General features: G+C 61.7%; 1 protein-coding gene across 2 annotated transcripts in view; it reads left to right on the top strand.

Annotated features, from left to right (window-relative positions):
* PLEKHA2 (pleckstrin homology domain containing A2) overlaps positions 1–13,807 on the top strand; it is a 44,839-nt gene that overhangs the window by 18,431 nt on the left and 12,601 nt on the right. Inside the window, exons 6-8 of one of the 2 annotated variants that reach the window (XM_075911000.2) lie at positions 5,227–5,367; positions 11,765–11,911; positions 13,043–13,111. In XM_075911000.2, the coding sequence (XP_075767115.1) occupies positions 5,227–5,367; positions 11,765–11,911; positions 13,043–13,111 (357 nt within the window). The remainder of the gene's footprint in view (positions 1–5,226; positions 5,368–11,764; positions 11,912–13,042; positions 13,112–13,807) is intronic. The other variant, XM_075911001.2, reaches the window with a different exon arrangement.

Here is a 13,807-nt window from a genome sequence, read left to right as displayed (position 1 = left end):
GTGCCGTGCGCCTTGTGTTGCCGTTTGCACCTGTGGAAAATGCGACTGTTCTGACTGGAGAGAGCTTTACGCCCACTCCGCACTCATGCTGCAGAGGTGCCTGTGAGGACGCGGGGTGCTGGGCATTGGCAGATCGGGCCCGTAGCACGTGGCTTTTGGCTGAAAGGAGCCTGTTTGATTTTTAAACTCCTAAAACCCAAATGATTAAACGCTGCCTGGGCCTTATCGGCCCCTCTGGCTTGTCTAGATTGGCTGTTCCCTGGTCGACTGGGTCTTTAGCAGCTCCCTGCATCAGACAAACCCCCTTAGAAAGCCAGCGCCGCTACAGATATTTGCCGGGCTGCTGTGAGTGAGATTAGACCCACATTTTTATTTCCAGGATCTGCATGGCTCCAAACCCGAAAGAGACCCCAGGATTTTCTCTAGGCGGTGCCCTATGAGGGCAGGGGACTGGACTTGTCCAGCAGCTCCAGGCCAGCGGGCTGCGTAGTGTTTCTTTGTCCTGGCCCCGAGTTACAACACGCAGGGTTAGCTGCTTCCATGGCAGAGGAATTCTGGTGCAGGAACCAGAGTTGGTCAGAGAGTGTCGGATTTGCATTGGCCGCACGGGAATACCCAGGAAAAGCCACGGGTCTAGCTGCAGACGTTCTCGGAAGGGCCATTTCCATTCTCCCCCGCTAGTGGCGCTCCCGGCGGGCGAGCTCTTCCTTACTTCCCCGTCTCTCGGAACGAGACAGGTGTGTCTGCCCCAGCAAGCGCCTGTTGCCAGGGCGGGTGTCGAATCACAGGCACGGCAGCCTGTCTCGCCAGAGCCAGCTTGGGAAGAGGCACCGTTCCGAAGGACAGGCTGCTCCGTTCTTGCGTTGCAGTGGGCCTTGGTTTGCTTGCTTGCTTGGCAGCTCCCTGCACGGTTCACTCCCCCGGAGCACCCGGCATTGCCTGCTGTGGGCAGACGGGACACGGGGCTAAAGGGACCTTTGGTCGCTGCGTGGCCACGTCCACTGTTCTCAGACCAGGGAGTGGCTCTCGCCAGGAGGTACCAGGCAGCTGAGGCGTGCGATTCCAGTCCATGCCACTCCCATTGGTTTTCTGCGATGGTCACAGTCCTGGCTGACTAGCCTCAAAGCTGCTTGGGCCACGGCAGCCTGGAACAGCTCAGTCACTCAGAGGAGTGTCTGTCCGTGGGAGCTGGGCCCCTTGTTGCCCTTTGCCACTGACGATCTCCCTCCTGATGTGCACTGGCCAGGGCTCACTCTCCCCTCTCCACTTGTGACTTGCTTGTAATTGCCAGACTGTTTCTTCGGCACTAAGCTAAGCCCCCGCCGGGGTGGAAGGTGCCCGGCTCTCGGGGCGTTCCTCTCGGATGTGAGAAACACCGGGGCAGGTCCCTGCTCTGACGGACTTTGGTGGCGACCTTTGGCAAATCACAGGGTGTATGTCCCCTAATTACACTAGTCCTCTAATTCGAACTAGGGAGGCTAATGTAGGCATCCGAGGTTGCAAATCAAGCCCGGGATTTAAATCTCGCGCGCTTGATTTGCATCTTCCCGGCCGGGCGCCCCTTTTTTGAAACTTACAAGCTGAAACTAACTGCCCGTGTCTACACGCGGCAGGGAAACGGGCGTTCAACTAAAAGCCCTAACTCGAACTGCCTGTTAAACCTCATTGCAGGAGGAATAGCAGGTAGTTCGATTTAGGGCTTTAATTCGAACGCCCGTTTCTCTGCCGCGTGTAGACACGGGCAGTTAGTCTGAACTTGTACATTTCAAAAAAAAAATGGCAACCAGCCGGGAAGATGCAAATCAAACGCAGGATATTTAAATCCCGGGCTTGATTTGCAACTCTGAATGCCTCCATTAGCCTCCCTAGTTGGAACTAGGGGGCTAGTGTAGACAGACCCAGAGCAGGCAGAGAGAAACCCTGTGCGTTGGAGATCACAGCCGTGCCCGGCCTGGCGGGGGCGTTAGACTCGGAGGGGCACAGGTCCTGCAGGGGCAGTTAGCAGCAAGGAGAGGTAGCTGAGCATTTTGTGGATGAGAACTGAGTCACGGCCCAGTCGCTGTGAACTGTCTCTGAGCAGGCACCTGGCAGCAGTAAGGAGGCAGCGATTCTGGCCCTGCTGCACAATCCCTTTCTGTCTGCGTTGTGAAACCGTTTCCGTTGGTTTGGCCTGTGTGCCAGCTCCCCCAGCACTGACATGCACAGACCTCGCCTGCTCTCCCAGCCGTGGGGCCTGCGAAGATGCAGACAGATAAGACAGCCTGTTGCGCAAGAGGCTCAGATCTGGCCAGTCGCGCGGCCCAGTGCAGGAGGTGACAACCGCACCGAGTTCCGCCGGACCCTGGGACAGGTGTATGCTGCTGGGCCAAGAGCAGCGTGCCGGGCTCCCGCGGGTGTGGGAACCTGCTGGCTCGGGGCGTTTTGTCGCAGCAGCTGTGCTGTTTCTGAAACAGGAAGCAGTGGTGTGTTAAGATGCTCATGTTTCCTGTTCCCTTACCGCTGACGGCTGGCTACTTCTCGGTTAGCTAAGCCTGGCTTTTGAGAACCGCCTGGCATTGGCAGCTTGGCTGATCATTCCACAGATTAGCCGGAGCAAAAGTTTGTCCGCAAAGTGGCAAAAGTGACCTTTGTTGGGCTATCTGTGGGTCGGTTAGTTCAGCGCTGAATCCCTTCCTGTACGAGCCAGCAGCTGTGGGTTCTGGCCCTGCCAGGAGCCTCTTGAACTATTTTTTCCTTTATCTACACCCGATTTCGAGTCAGCTCAGTTCAATGCCACGCCCTTGTGTGGAGCTTCGCTCATTTCGGTTGCAGGGGGCTTTCTTTTGGACAGGCTTCTATCTGCTCCTAATTGTCTCAAGCTAAACCTTAATAAGCCTGCTCGCAGACTGAGTGTCCAGACAGCCTTGTGCCCCAGTTTAACCTGCTTTAAAATCACTCCTGAAGTCACACTGATGTAACCCTGTGGGTAGGTAAGTCCTCACTTTCAGGAGCGCAAATGCACTTTGTTTTTTAATTCTTTAGCACACTGAGCCAGTCTGTCTGTCGAGGCCGGTTGCTGAATGCAAATGACATGATGCATCTAACGTGGGGAATAGCGGGAACATCCTCTGAGACTGTTTCCCAGCTCCAGGAGCTCACGGCTGACGTGAAAGCAAGCCAGATAGTTGTACCTAGTGTCCAGAACCACGCACAGACCTTGACTAACTAACCCTCACCACAGCCCTGCAAAAATATGTTCCTATGATCCACTTTCTATGAAGGGGGAAATGAGGCACAGAGAAATTAAGCGACTTGCCCCAGGTCACTGAGCCAGGCAGTGGCGGAGCAAGGATTAGCACTCAGGGGTGCATGTCTTCTCCGAGCCTGGAGCTCATTCCTCTAGCCCCTGCTAGCAACCAGGAAACCTTGAAATCACAGAGGGGAAAGCCCTTCCCAGGAGACCCGCGCTGTCCCACGTCATTTTCCAGTAGCATCATCTCTTGTGGGGTTAGTGAGTCCTGCCCCCTGGCTGTCGAGTGGGACGCTGTGCTCAGCCTGGGGAATGCTGAAGGCAGGAATAATCATGCATGAGAAGCAGGGTCTCCCTGGGGCCAAAAGGCGTTCAGAAGCCCTGGGCCCAGGAAGGCACTTGACAAACTAGATACCGATATTGTAGCCCTGGGACCTTGATCATTCCCTTCCCTTCTCTCTTGATCATTTCTCCGCTGCCGGTGCTAGACCAGCTCTGCACAGGACAGAGAGCGTGGACCCAGTCAACCTGTGGAACTCCTTGCCAGAGGATGTGGTGAAGACCAGGACTTTAACAGGGCTCAAAAAAGAGCTAGATAGATTCATGGAGGACAGGTCCATCAGTGTCTGCCCGGCTCTATTAAGCCCTGCAGCCCGAGCGCCATGGGCCTGTCAGCTGGCTCCGGCGCAGCGTCTCGGTACTGTGGGTTTTCCTTTGCAGTGTAGACAAGCCCAACCCAGAGCTGGGGGGAGGGGCGGGGCGAACTGGGTGGCAATTTCCTTTGCCGTGCGCCGAGTTCCTGCAGCCTGGCTCTCCCCTGCCCTCTTGCTGGTGGCGTGGCTCCGCCGTGTGTAGCAGGCGCTTGACACGGGGGGGAGGGCTGAATCCCACCCATTCGCTTCTGTCCCCGTTCACACGGGTGGAGTCCTGGTGACCCATTGCTCCCAGACCTGCTCCCGAGAGAGCCCCTCTGGGCAGGTCTGTGGGGTGAGCGAGGGCCACGCGGGGGCTGCTTTGTGGCAGGATTCCTGCGGCATCTCAGTGGCGCAGGCCGTTGGGAGGCATCTCCCGTAGTAGCTGAGTGGTCAGTGGCCAGGCAGGAAGGACAAGTCACGTTACGGAGGAATGTCCCCCGAGTCGTCAGGGATGGACCAGAATGACAGCAAGAGAACGGGCCACGGGCAGGCCGCCGGGCAGGCCACCGGGCAGACCCCCCCCCCCCCCCCCGGACTCGGCCCCCAAATTGCAGTGGGCTTGGAGCAGCAGGGCCAGGCTGCTCCCTCGGGCTGGCTGATGGTGCAGCAGCCTCTGGAAGGGGGTGATTCCACAGAGCCGGGTCCCCCCAGCAGCCTTGCTGGCGGTGGGCTGGGAGTGGGGCGTGCGATGGGCTGGGAGTGGGGCGTGCGATGGGCTGGGAGCGGGGCGTGCGATGGGCTGGGAGCGGGGCGTGCAAGGGGCATACGAGGGGCTGCAAGTGGGACGTGCGATGGGCGTACTATGGGCCGCGAGTGGGGCATGCGATGGGCATGTAATGGGCTGCGAGCTGGGTGTGCGAGGGGTTGCAAGGGGGACGTGCGAGGGGCTGCGAGCTGGGCGTGCGAGGGGCTGTGCGCGGGGCGTGCGAGGGGCTGCAAGCTGGGCGTGCGAGGGGCTGCGAGCTGGGCATGGGAATGCCAAGCAGCAAATGCGGCCGTAACTAGAGCAAGGACGGCGGAAGGAGCGGGAGTGCCCTGGTCTCCGGAGGCAGCTTGCAGCCTCGCGCCCGGCGATGTTTCATTCTCTTCCTCCTCTCTCCTTTCCTCGTAGGCGTCTGCAAGCCGCCTGGGAGGGAGCCACGCCCTCATCCGCCTGGGGCGGGGTGCGGCCGTGTCCCCTCTAAGGGCCCTGCTGTATTTGGTCGGGAGCCTGGCCAGGCCAGTGTCCCGGATGCGGAGCCTGCACCTGCTAAGTCTCTCGGTTGGGGCTAGATTCGACTCGCCCGTTTCCCTCTTTCGCAGGTGCCGAAGAGCGGCAGTTTGCCCCCAGCCACCGAGATCGCAACGCCCCCCATCGCACCCCAAGCCCAGGAGAAGAAGCCCCAGGTGGCCTACAAAACTGAGATCATTGGCGGGGTGGTGGTGCACACCCCCATCAATCAGGTGAGCCGGGGATGTCGGCGTCGCATTGCCCGGGGCTGAGGGCACGGGCCAGCGGAGACTGCTCCCCAGGGGGGTGCGAGCAGGAGGACCCCGAACGTGCCGTGTGAGGGCGGGAGCATCAGCAACCTCGGTGGTAAAAACCCGGGTCAGGCAGCCCCCCCAAAACCATGAGACCGTAAAGTCGCAGGGCTTTGAAGCCAGACGTGTTTGCGATTCCTGTTCGTGCCTCCTGGTGTCTGAGCCTTTCGGATTTTGTTGGGTCCCATCTCGCAGCCTTTCTCTGCAAGCAGGAGGGCCGGAAACTTGTTTCTTTTCTTGTTTTAAAGGAAGCGGAGACTCTCGAGAGCCCAGGAGCCTGGGGCTGTAAGGAAAGTCTCGTGATAAAATCACAAGAGTTGGCGATTCGGTTCATAGTTCACTTTCACTCCTGGCCTTGCTGGCTGCAGCTCTGGGGACGAAATACCCCTGGGGGCAGGACAGAGCGGTGGGAATCTAGCATCTCGATGAGCCTAGCTCTGCAGTGCTTCACGCCGAGTGTGAGCGGCAGGTGCTTTAAAGAGTCCCGAACAGGGCACGAGCCTAAATCACACCCCTTAGGTCTGCCTGGCCCCTCTTTCACACCCCTCTGTCTGGGGAGAGCAAGCTCTGGTGCAAGCCGTAACGTTTGCATCCGGAATTTAGTGTGAACCCTTCCCATGTGCAGCTTGCTCCAGTTTTCAGAGCTTGGTGCTAAATCAGAGCCATTTCCAGCGAGTGAACTTTGGTTGGTCACGGGGGAGGATGCAGGTGCTTGGGTTTCGCCCAGGATCTGTCAGCCGGAGAACCTGCTGGAGCCTACCTCTGACGTTGAGGCTGTGGCTGTGGCTGTCTGACCTTTTCTGAAGTAACCCGTCTGACTACACGCTTCTCCTCTTGGTGAAGTTGGTTTGCACTTTCAGTTCAGGAAATCAGGTCTGTGCCTGTGAAACCTTCCCGCCCGGGGTTTATAAATAGCTGCACACGGCACTTCTCTCTTGCTCCAGAGAGCAGTGAGCCGACGGAGTCCGGAGCCACGTGCAAAGCTGCAAACTGCCGGCTCACTGCACCTCGTGTGACTGTTCCCCACCTTCTGCAAGGCCCAAAGGGCTCTGAGCCAGATCACCTGCCTGCTTCCTCCCGCCCCAGCGGCTGCCGCTCCCCAGAGAGCAGGGAGCTGCCCAGGAGGAAGTGTGGGGGAGGCCTCTCTTTCTCCAGGAGTCCCTGTCTCCTTCTCCCTTGGCCCACGGGGGGGGGGGCACGGGCATGGTGATCGGCAACTTCCACTTTTTGGTGGGTTGGCAGCCTAATCTCAGCTCTTATCAGTCACAGGCCTAAAAACAGACTGGAGAGTGAGGTCACTGCGGGGTTCCCCTCGGCAGGCGCTTTTAACTCTGCCCTGCCCGTGCAGACGTGGGTGTGATTGCAGCGTAGGAACTGGCGGGGTTGGATCAGACCCAGGATCCATCTAGACCGGTCGCCTGTCTCTGAAGGTGGCTCCTTCGGCAGGAGATGCAGGAGACCCGATGGCATGATTATGGGTAGGGCCCTACCGAAGCCATGGGCCGCGTCGGCCAATTTCACGGTCATAAAGATTTTTGAAAATGGTAAATTTCATGATTTCAGATACTTAAGTCTCAGACATAAATCTGAAATTTCACTGTGTTGCAATTGTTGGGGTCCTGAAAAAGGAGGGTATTGCAAGGCTAGATTGTGTGTGTGTGTGTGTGTGTGTGTGTGTGTGTAGCTGGGGGGGAGTGTGTGTGTGTGTGTGTGTGTGTAGCTGGGGGAGGGTATTGCAAGGCTAGATTGTGTGTGTGTGTGTGTAGCTGGGGGGAGTGTGTGTGTGTGTGTAGCTGGGGGGGAGTGTGTGTGTGTGTGTGTGCGGGGGGGGAGCGTGGTGTGTGTGTGTGTGTGTGTGTGTGTAGCTGGGGGGGAGTGTGTGTGTGTGTAGCTGGGGGGAGGGTATTGCAAGGCTAGATTGTGTGTGTGTATGTGTAGCTGGGGGGAGTGTGTGTGTGTGTGTGTGTGTAGCTGGGGGAGGGTATTGCAAGGCTAGATTGTGTGTGTGTATGTGTAGCTGGGGGGAGTGTGTGTGTGTGTGTGTGTGTGTAGCTGGGGGGGAGTGTGTGTGTGTGTAGCTGGGGGGAGGGTATTGCAAGGCTAGATTGTGTGTGTGTGTGTGTGTGTGTGTGTGTGTGTAGCTGGGGGGGAGTGTGTGTGTGTAGCTGGGGGGAGGGTATTGCAAGGCTAGATTGTGTGTGTGTGTGTGTGTGTGTGTGTGTGTGTGTGTAGCTGGGGGGCGAGCGGTGTTGCAGTATTGCTACCTTTTCTTCTGTGCAGCTGCTGGCAGGGTGCTGCCTTCAGAGCTGGGCAGCTGGAGAGCAGCAGCTGCTGGCCAGGAATCGAGCTCTGAAGGCCGAGCTGCTGCCTGCAGAGATGGGGCCTTACTCAGCGCTCACCACGTTCTGGCCGCCCAGCGCTGGAAGCAGCAGCACAGAAATGTGGGCGACATGGGTGGGGCAGGGCACTGGACTCGCCTCCTGAGGTCTCCTCCAGCCTGAGGATTGTAGGGTTCGAGGTGTCACCACCCTCACTTGTGCATGGCTGCTGGCCGAGCTGGGCCCTGGCAGCGTTACAACCACTGCTCTCTCCTTGCCCAGCTCGGAAGGCAGCACAGATGTAAGGGTGGCAACACCGGGACCCTCCTGAAATAACCATGTGACCCCCCCTTTTGGGCCAGGAGCCCCAACATGAGGAACGCTGGTCTGTGCAGAGGGGGTAAAACCCCCCAAAAGGGCAGATTTCATGGGAGGACGCCACGTGTCAGGGTCCGTGCCGTGTTTGTGGCGCTGTACATTTGGTAGGGGCTAATTCTGGGGTAATCTCCTTGCGGGAGGAGTGTCTCAGGGGCCCTTGTGCCCTGAAGCGGGGGGCTGAGTAGCCACCTGTTCTTGTAGCCCTGCCGCGAGGTGGGTAGTCTCACTCTCCCGGCACATGGCTAAGGGCGGCGGCTGGCAGGAAGTAGCAGAGTGAGAGAACGGTGCAGCTCCATCCTGTGAGAATCAGACCTCGAACTGGCTCGCTTCTCCGAGGGAAGGGGAGGGGGGATTTGACGGTGGCCTCGTGCCTGCGGAGGGAGATCCGTGATCGGGAGCAGAGCTGTAATTTGGCCAAGGCGGGACGCAATCCGGTGGCTTGACACTGAGGTCAGACAAATTCCGACCAGAAGTCAGGTGCAGGGTTTTTATCAGGGAGGGTTGCTGTGGCTTGGGGTCTCCCTCACTTCTAGGCCGTGTTGCTTGGTTCTCCAAGAGAAAGATGTTCTGGCCCCATGCAGGAGAGGCTGGGCAGGGTGTCCGGCCTGCGTTGTGCAGATGGTCAGGCCAGATGAGCTAATTAACCCCTATGAATCCATATGGATAATCCCGCTTAGCAGCCGGGGGCGGGGGCGGGGCAGGCCCTGGCTGGCGGGATGGAAGGCGCCAGAGAAGCGCAGGATGGGCTGCGCGATGCCCCCTGGAACGGGGGTTCTGCGTCTCCTCTGCCTCCCGCGGGACGCCAGAAAACAGGCCCAGAACCGGAACGGGTCCCGCGCTTGCTCAGCCAGGCTGGTGCCGTCTCCGTGCTGGTTTGCGGCTCTCGGGGAGGACAGGCCTTGAGTCCCTGTGTGCAGCTCCCCTGGACTCCCACGCACGGGGACGCTCGCAGGCTGCGGCAGGAGAACCGGTTCTGCCTGAGGCGCCCCAGCCCTGGCAGCTGGCGCTGGTGGAGCAGGCACCTTGGCTGTGGCAGCGAGCCCGGAGCCTGCCCGCCTGTCTCTGTTTGGCTGCAGTGCGCGGAGACGCCCGGCCCAGCTGCGGCCAGGTTCCCCTCCGGCCGGGGTCGCGGGCTGTGCTTCCCGCCCGCGCCCAGGCCCGCTTTTCGTCCCGGCTTCGGGAAGTTCTTGTTTGTTTCTGCGGGTTGCTCTGCCAGGTGCCGGCGGGCCCCAGCCCTGTGCAGCGTGGGCGAGGCCCGGACACCTGCAGGGAGAACCGAGCTCTCCCTCTGACTCAGTGTGTTTCCTGGCACTGCAGCCCACCCCCGGGTGGTCCCCCCTTGCCTGGCTCGGGCCCCAGGCTGCTCTGTGGAGGGTGGGGGGCCTGGAGTTGGCCTGAGCAGGGCAGCAGCTGGCGCACAATGGCGCTGTGTATTCGGGCCCGTCGTCCCTCGGGAGCCCTGCGCGTGGTCTGTTCAGCGGGCGAGCAGCCGTTACGTGGGCGCCCTGCCACGGGATTTCAGTGCCGCTCTGTTCTCGTGGGAGGGGGCTTGCCTGGGGTCTTGTTCTCCAGAAGAGCCTGACGCTCCAGGCCCCGCGGGCGATAGAGCTGCTGAGGGAGGGCGGGCGCCAGGCGCGGAGGCCTGCGCTGTCTTCCCGGCGCCTCTGCTCCCAGCCCGCACCCCGATGCCATTTTGCATCCTGGGCTGGGGCAGGGAGGGATGGAAAAGCCTGGTCCCCGTCGCTGTGAGCGGGCGCCTGGGCTGTGGCACAGCCAGGACCTGCCTCGGGTCAAGTCCCCTTGTTTTTATTCAGTGTATTTTGGGCCTGGAAAATCCGAGTCCCGCCGCGGAGGGGGAGGGCCGGGGGCTCGGCGTCTGGTTAACGCACCAGGCCGTGACGGCCAGGCCGAGCCCCGCAAGCCAGCGCCCGCTGCTGTCTCCATTCACTAACCTCAAGCCTGGGCTGGAAGGAAGGCGGGGAGAGCTGAGCGCAGCGGTTACCCCCCCCCCCATTTCTGCCTTGGGAAGGAGGCGGCAGGGCCTGGGAGCTCGTGGCTTGGCGGTTGTGGAACGGGGCGGTAGTCGGCAGCAGGGAACGTGCCTGCCCAGGGACGTCTGCCTCGGACCCCCGGCGTCTCTCAGGAAGTGCCTGGCCCCTCCCGGCGTGCAGGGCGAAGGGGCCGCTCCGGGCTCTGCGGGGCGATTGCTCCGGGGCTGCGGCAGGCAGAGCGCAGAGCACGCGCACGCTGCCCCGGATGGATGGACGGCGCATCCTGGCGCGGCCCAGGGAGCAGCGGGAGCCCGCGTGGGCTTTGCCCCCTGCCCTCTCTGAGCGGCGAGTCGGTGCCGGACCCCAGCCCGTCCGCTGTGACCGGGGCCTGCGCGTCTGCTCCCCCGAGCCCTTCGGCAGCGCGGCTCCTGCTGGCAGGGACAGGGCGAGCCGGGTGCCGCAGGAGGAGGGTGTGTGCAGCTTCGGGAGCCCAGCGCGCCTGGGCCGGGCTGGAAACGGGCCCGTGGTCGCTGTGTGCCGGGGGCTCGCGCAGGGCAGGGAATTCCAGCCCTCTGGCTCCCAGCAGCCTTACGTTGGGGGCTGGGAGAGACCCGGGGAGGCTGCGTTCCTTCTTCCTGCAGGCCCACCTGGTATTTGCCTGCGTGGAAACGTCTCTGGTTTGAATGGGCCCATCTTGCCAGGCTGTCTGCTTCCTTCTGCGTGCCTGCCCCGCCCGCCCCACGCCCCACTGGAAAAAGGGGCCGGCGGGGTGGTGGCAGAACCCGCAGACTACACAGAATTACTGGGGCCGGTTGAGTCCAAAGCCGACTGCAGAGGGATCTGGCAACACCAGGTGCTTGGGCACCCAAGGGGCAGGTGAAATTCAGTGCTGACACATGCCAAGTAGTGCAGATGGGAAAACTTCAGTCCGATCACGCCCACAAACTGATGCGATTGAAACGAGCTGTTCCCGCTCGGGGGCGAAGGCTCAGGATCCTTGTGGGTCGTTCTCTGAAAACATCGGCTCTGTGTGCAGCAGCCGTCGGAAGAACTAGCAGCGTTAGGAGCCATGAAGAGTGGAGTAAATAAGGAAACAGAAAATATCACCGGGCCCTGGCACAGGCCGGCTTGTCCTGCTTCAGAGGATATGCGTTTGCTCTGTCCTACTCCCAGTTCTATGTTCCTGGGTGTAGTTGGGAGCCTGTCTTTCCGAGGTGCGGGGTGCCTGCCAGCCTCTGTACCCCCGGAGGACCCGGCTGGCTGTGTCTGAGCGTTTTTTTCACTTGCACCACACTGGCAAAGATTGCTCTCGTGCAGGTCTGTTGTTCAGCTGAGCTCAGTGTTCCCATCCATGTGCAGAATGAATTTTGTTCTGTGCACCAAGACATGCAGATGTGCACCACCAGTAGAAACCTGCTGCTGGCAGTGGGCGCTCTGCTGATCAGCTGGGCGACATGTGAATCTCTCCTGGGCGGCTGCCCTAGCGCTCGGCTTGTAGGGACACTGGCTGGGCTAGGAAAACATTTGCTCTTGAATTCCCATCCTGGAGGCCAGGGGAGGGGTAACTTAGAGGCTGGGCTGCTCTGCGAGGCCCTTGCAGTTTGCAGGCATCTCACTCTCCTTTTGTTCCAGAATGGAGGGGAAGGAGCCGAGGGAGGCGACTTGACCACTCACCCTCTCCTGAAACGCTCCCAGAGCCACATCCCCATCTCAGCCACCAAGCCTCCCGCCGGGCCCCCCGTCCTCAAGAGTGGCTACTGCGTGAAGCAGGGGAACGTGGTGAGTGCTGCTGCTGAGTCGCCCTGAGCTCTCGGAGTGGGATGGAGGGGGAAGGGAGGATATTTCTGAGGCTTCACTCCTGCACTGGCACTGAAAGGAGCCTGATTCCACCCATCCTGCCACCGTGGGGTGAACGGCTCCGCTCTCGGAGGCAGTGTCGGGAAGCTCCAGGCGTCGGAGCAGCGGCGGGAGGTTCAGCAGCGGCAGGTCCAGGGTGCGACCTCGGAGCAAGGCCAGGGGTCACGGAGGCTCCGGCGCTGGAAGACGTGGGCCTGTGTGTGTGTGTGTGTGTGCCGGGGGTCACGGAGGCTCCGGCGCTGGAAGACATGGGCCTGTGTGTGTGTGTGTGTGTGTGCCGGGGGTCACGGAGGCTCCGGCGCTGGAAGACGTGGGCCCGTGTGTGTGTGTGTGTGCCGGGGGTCACGGAGGTTCTGGCGCTGGAAGACGTGGGCCTGTGTGTGTGTGTGCCGGGGGTCACGGAGGCTCCGGCGCTGGAAGACGTGGGCCTGTGTGTGTGTGTGTGTGTGTGCCGGGGGTCACGGAGGCTCCGGCGCTGGAAGACGTGGGCCTGTGTGTGTGTGTGCCGGGGGTCACGGAGGCTCCGGCGCTGGAAGACGTGGGCCCGTGTGTGTGTGCGCCGGAGGTCACGGAGGTTCTGGCGCTGGAAGACGTGGGCCTGTGTGTGTGTGCGCCGGGGGTCACAGAGGTTCTGGCGCTGGAAGACGTGGGCCCGTGTGTGTGTGTGCCGGGGGTCACGGAGGCTCCGGCGCTGGAAGACGTGGGCCCGTGTGTGTGTGCCGGGGGTCACGGAGGTTCTGGCGCTGGAAGACGTGGGCCCGTGTGTGTGTGCGCCGGGGGTCACGGAGGCTCCGGCGCTGGAAGACTTGGGCCCGTGTGTGTGTGTGTGCCGGGGGTCACGGAGGATCTGGCGCTGGAAGACGTGAGCCCGTGTGTGTGTGCGCCAGGGGTCACGGAGGCTCCGGCGCTGGAAGACGTGAGCCCATGTGTGTGTGCCGGGGGTCACGGAGGCTCCGGCGCTGCAAGATGTGGGCCCGTGCGTGTGTGTGCCGGGGGCGAGGGAGGCGGGAGCGCTGCCTTGGGACACAGGCAGGACTGTTCTCTCTGTTTCAGAGGAAGAGCTGGAAGCGCCGGTACTTTGCTCTCGACGACTTCTCCATCAGTTACTTCAAGTGTGAGCAGGTGAGCAGCCCCTCTGGCTCGCTGGCCTCTGGGTGACCGTGTCCACGAGGCCCTTCTCCGGGGGGGGGCACTCGCTGGGCGGCGTTTCTGGCTGCTCTTCAAGTCCGTCAGAACGCTGAACACGGAGCCTGTGCGGGGGAAAGGCCAGTCCTGGGGCGAGCCCGGCGAAGGATCCAGCCTGCTGCGGTGCCAGCGCTGGGCTCCGGGACCGGCCGGGAGCTGGGCCGTGGCCTCTCACTCACTGCTCATCTGCCTGAGCCACCATGGAGTTCGGAGTGCTGTTTGTGCAAGCAAGAAACCTCGCACGCCCAGACACGCTCCCCTCGCACGCCCAGACACGCTCGCCTCCCGCCCAGCACGCCCACCTCGCACGCCCAGACACGCACGCCTCCCGCCCAGCACGCCCACCTCGCACGCCCAGACACGCTCGCCTCCCGCCCAGCACGCCCACCTCGCACGCCCCAGACACGCGCGCCTCCCGCCCAGCACGCCCAGACACGCTCGCCTCCCGCCCAGCACACCCACCTCGCACGCCCAGACACGCGCGCCTCCCGCCCAGCACGCCCACCTCGCACGCCCAGACACGCTCGCCTCCCGCCCAGCACGCCCAGACACGCTCGCCTCCCGCCCAGCACGCCCACCTCGCATGCCCAGACACGCTCGCCTCCCGCCCAGCACGCCCACCCAGCATGCCCA

Source organism: Pelodiscus sinensis, chromosome 28, assembly GCF_052426305.1.
Source record: "Pelodiscus sinensis isolate ZL-2025 chromosome 28, ASM5242630v1, whole genome shotgun sequence".
NCBI classification, from domain to species: domain Eukaryota; kingdom Metazoa; phylum Chordata; order Testudines; family Trionychidae; genus Pelodiscus; species Pelodiscus sinensis.
This window is presented reverse-complemented; position numbering and strand designations above follow the sequence as displayed.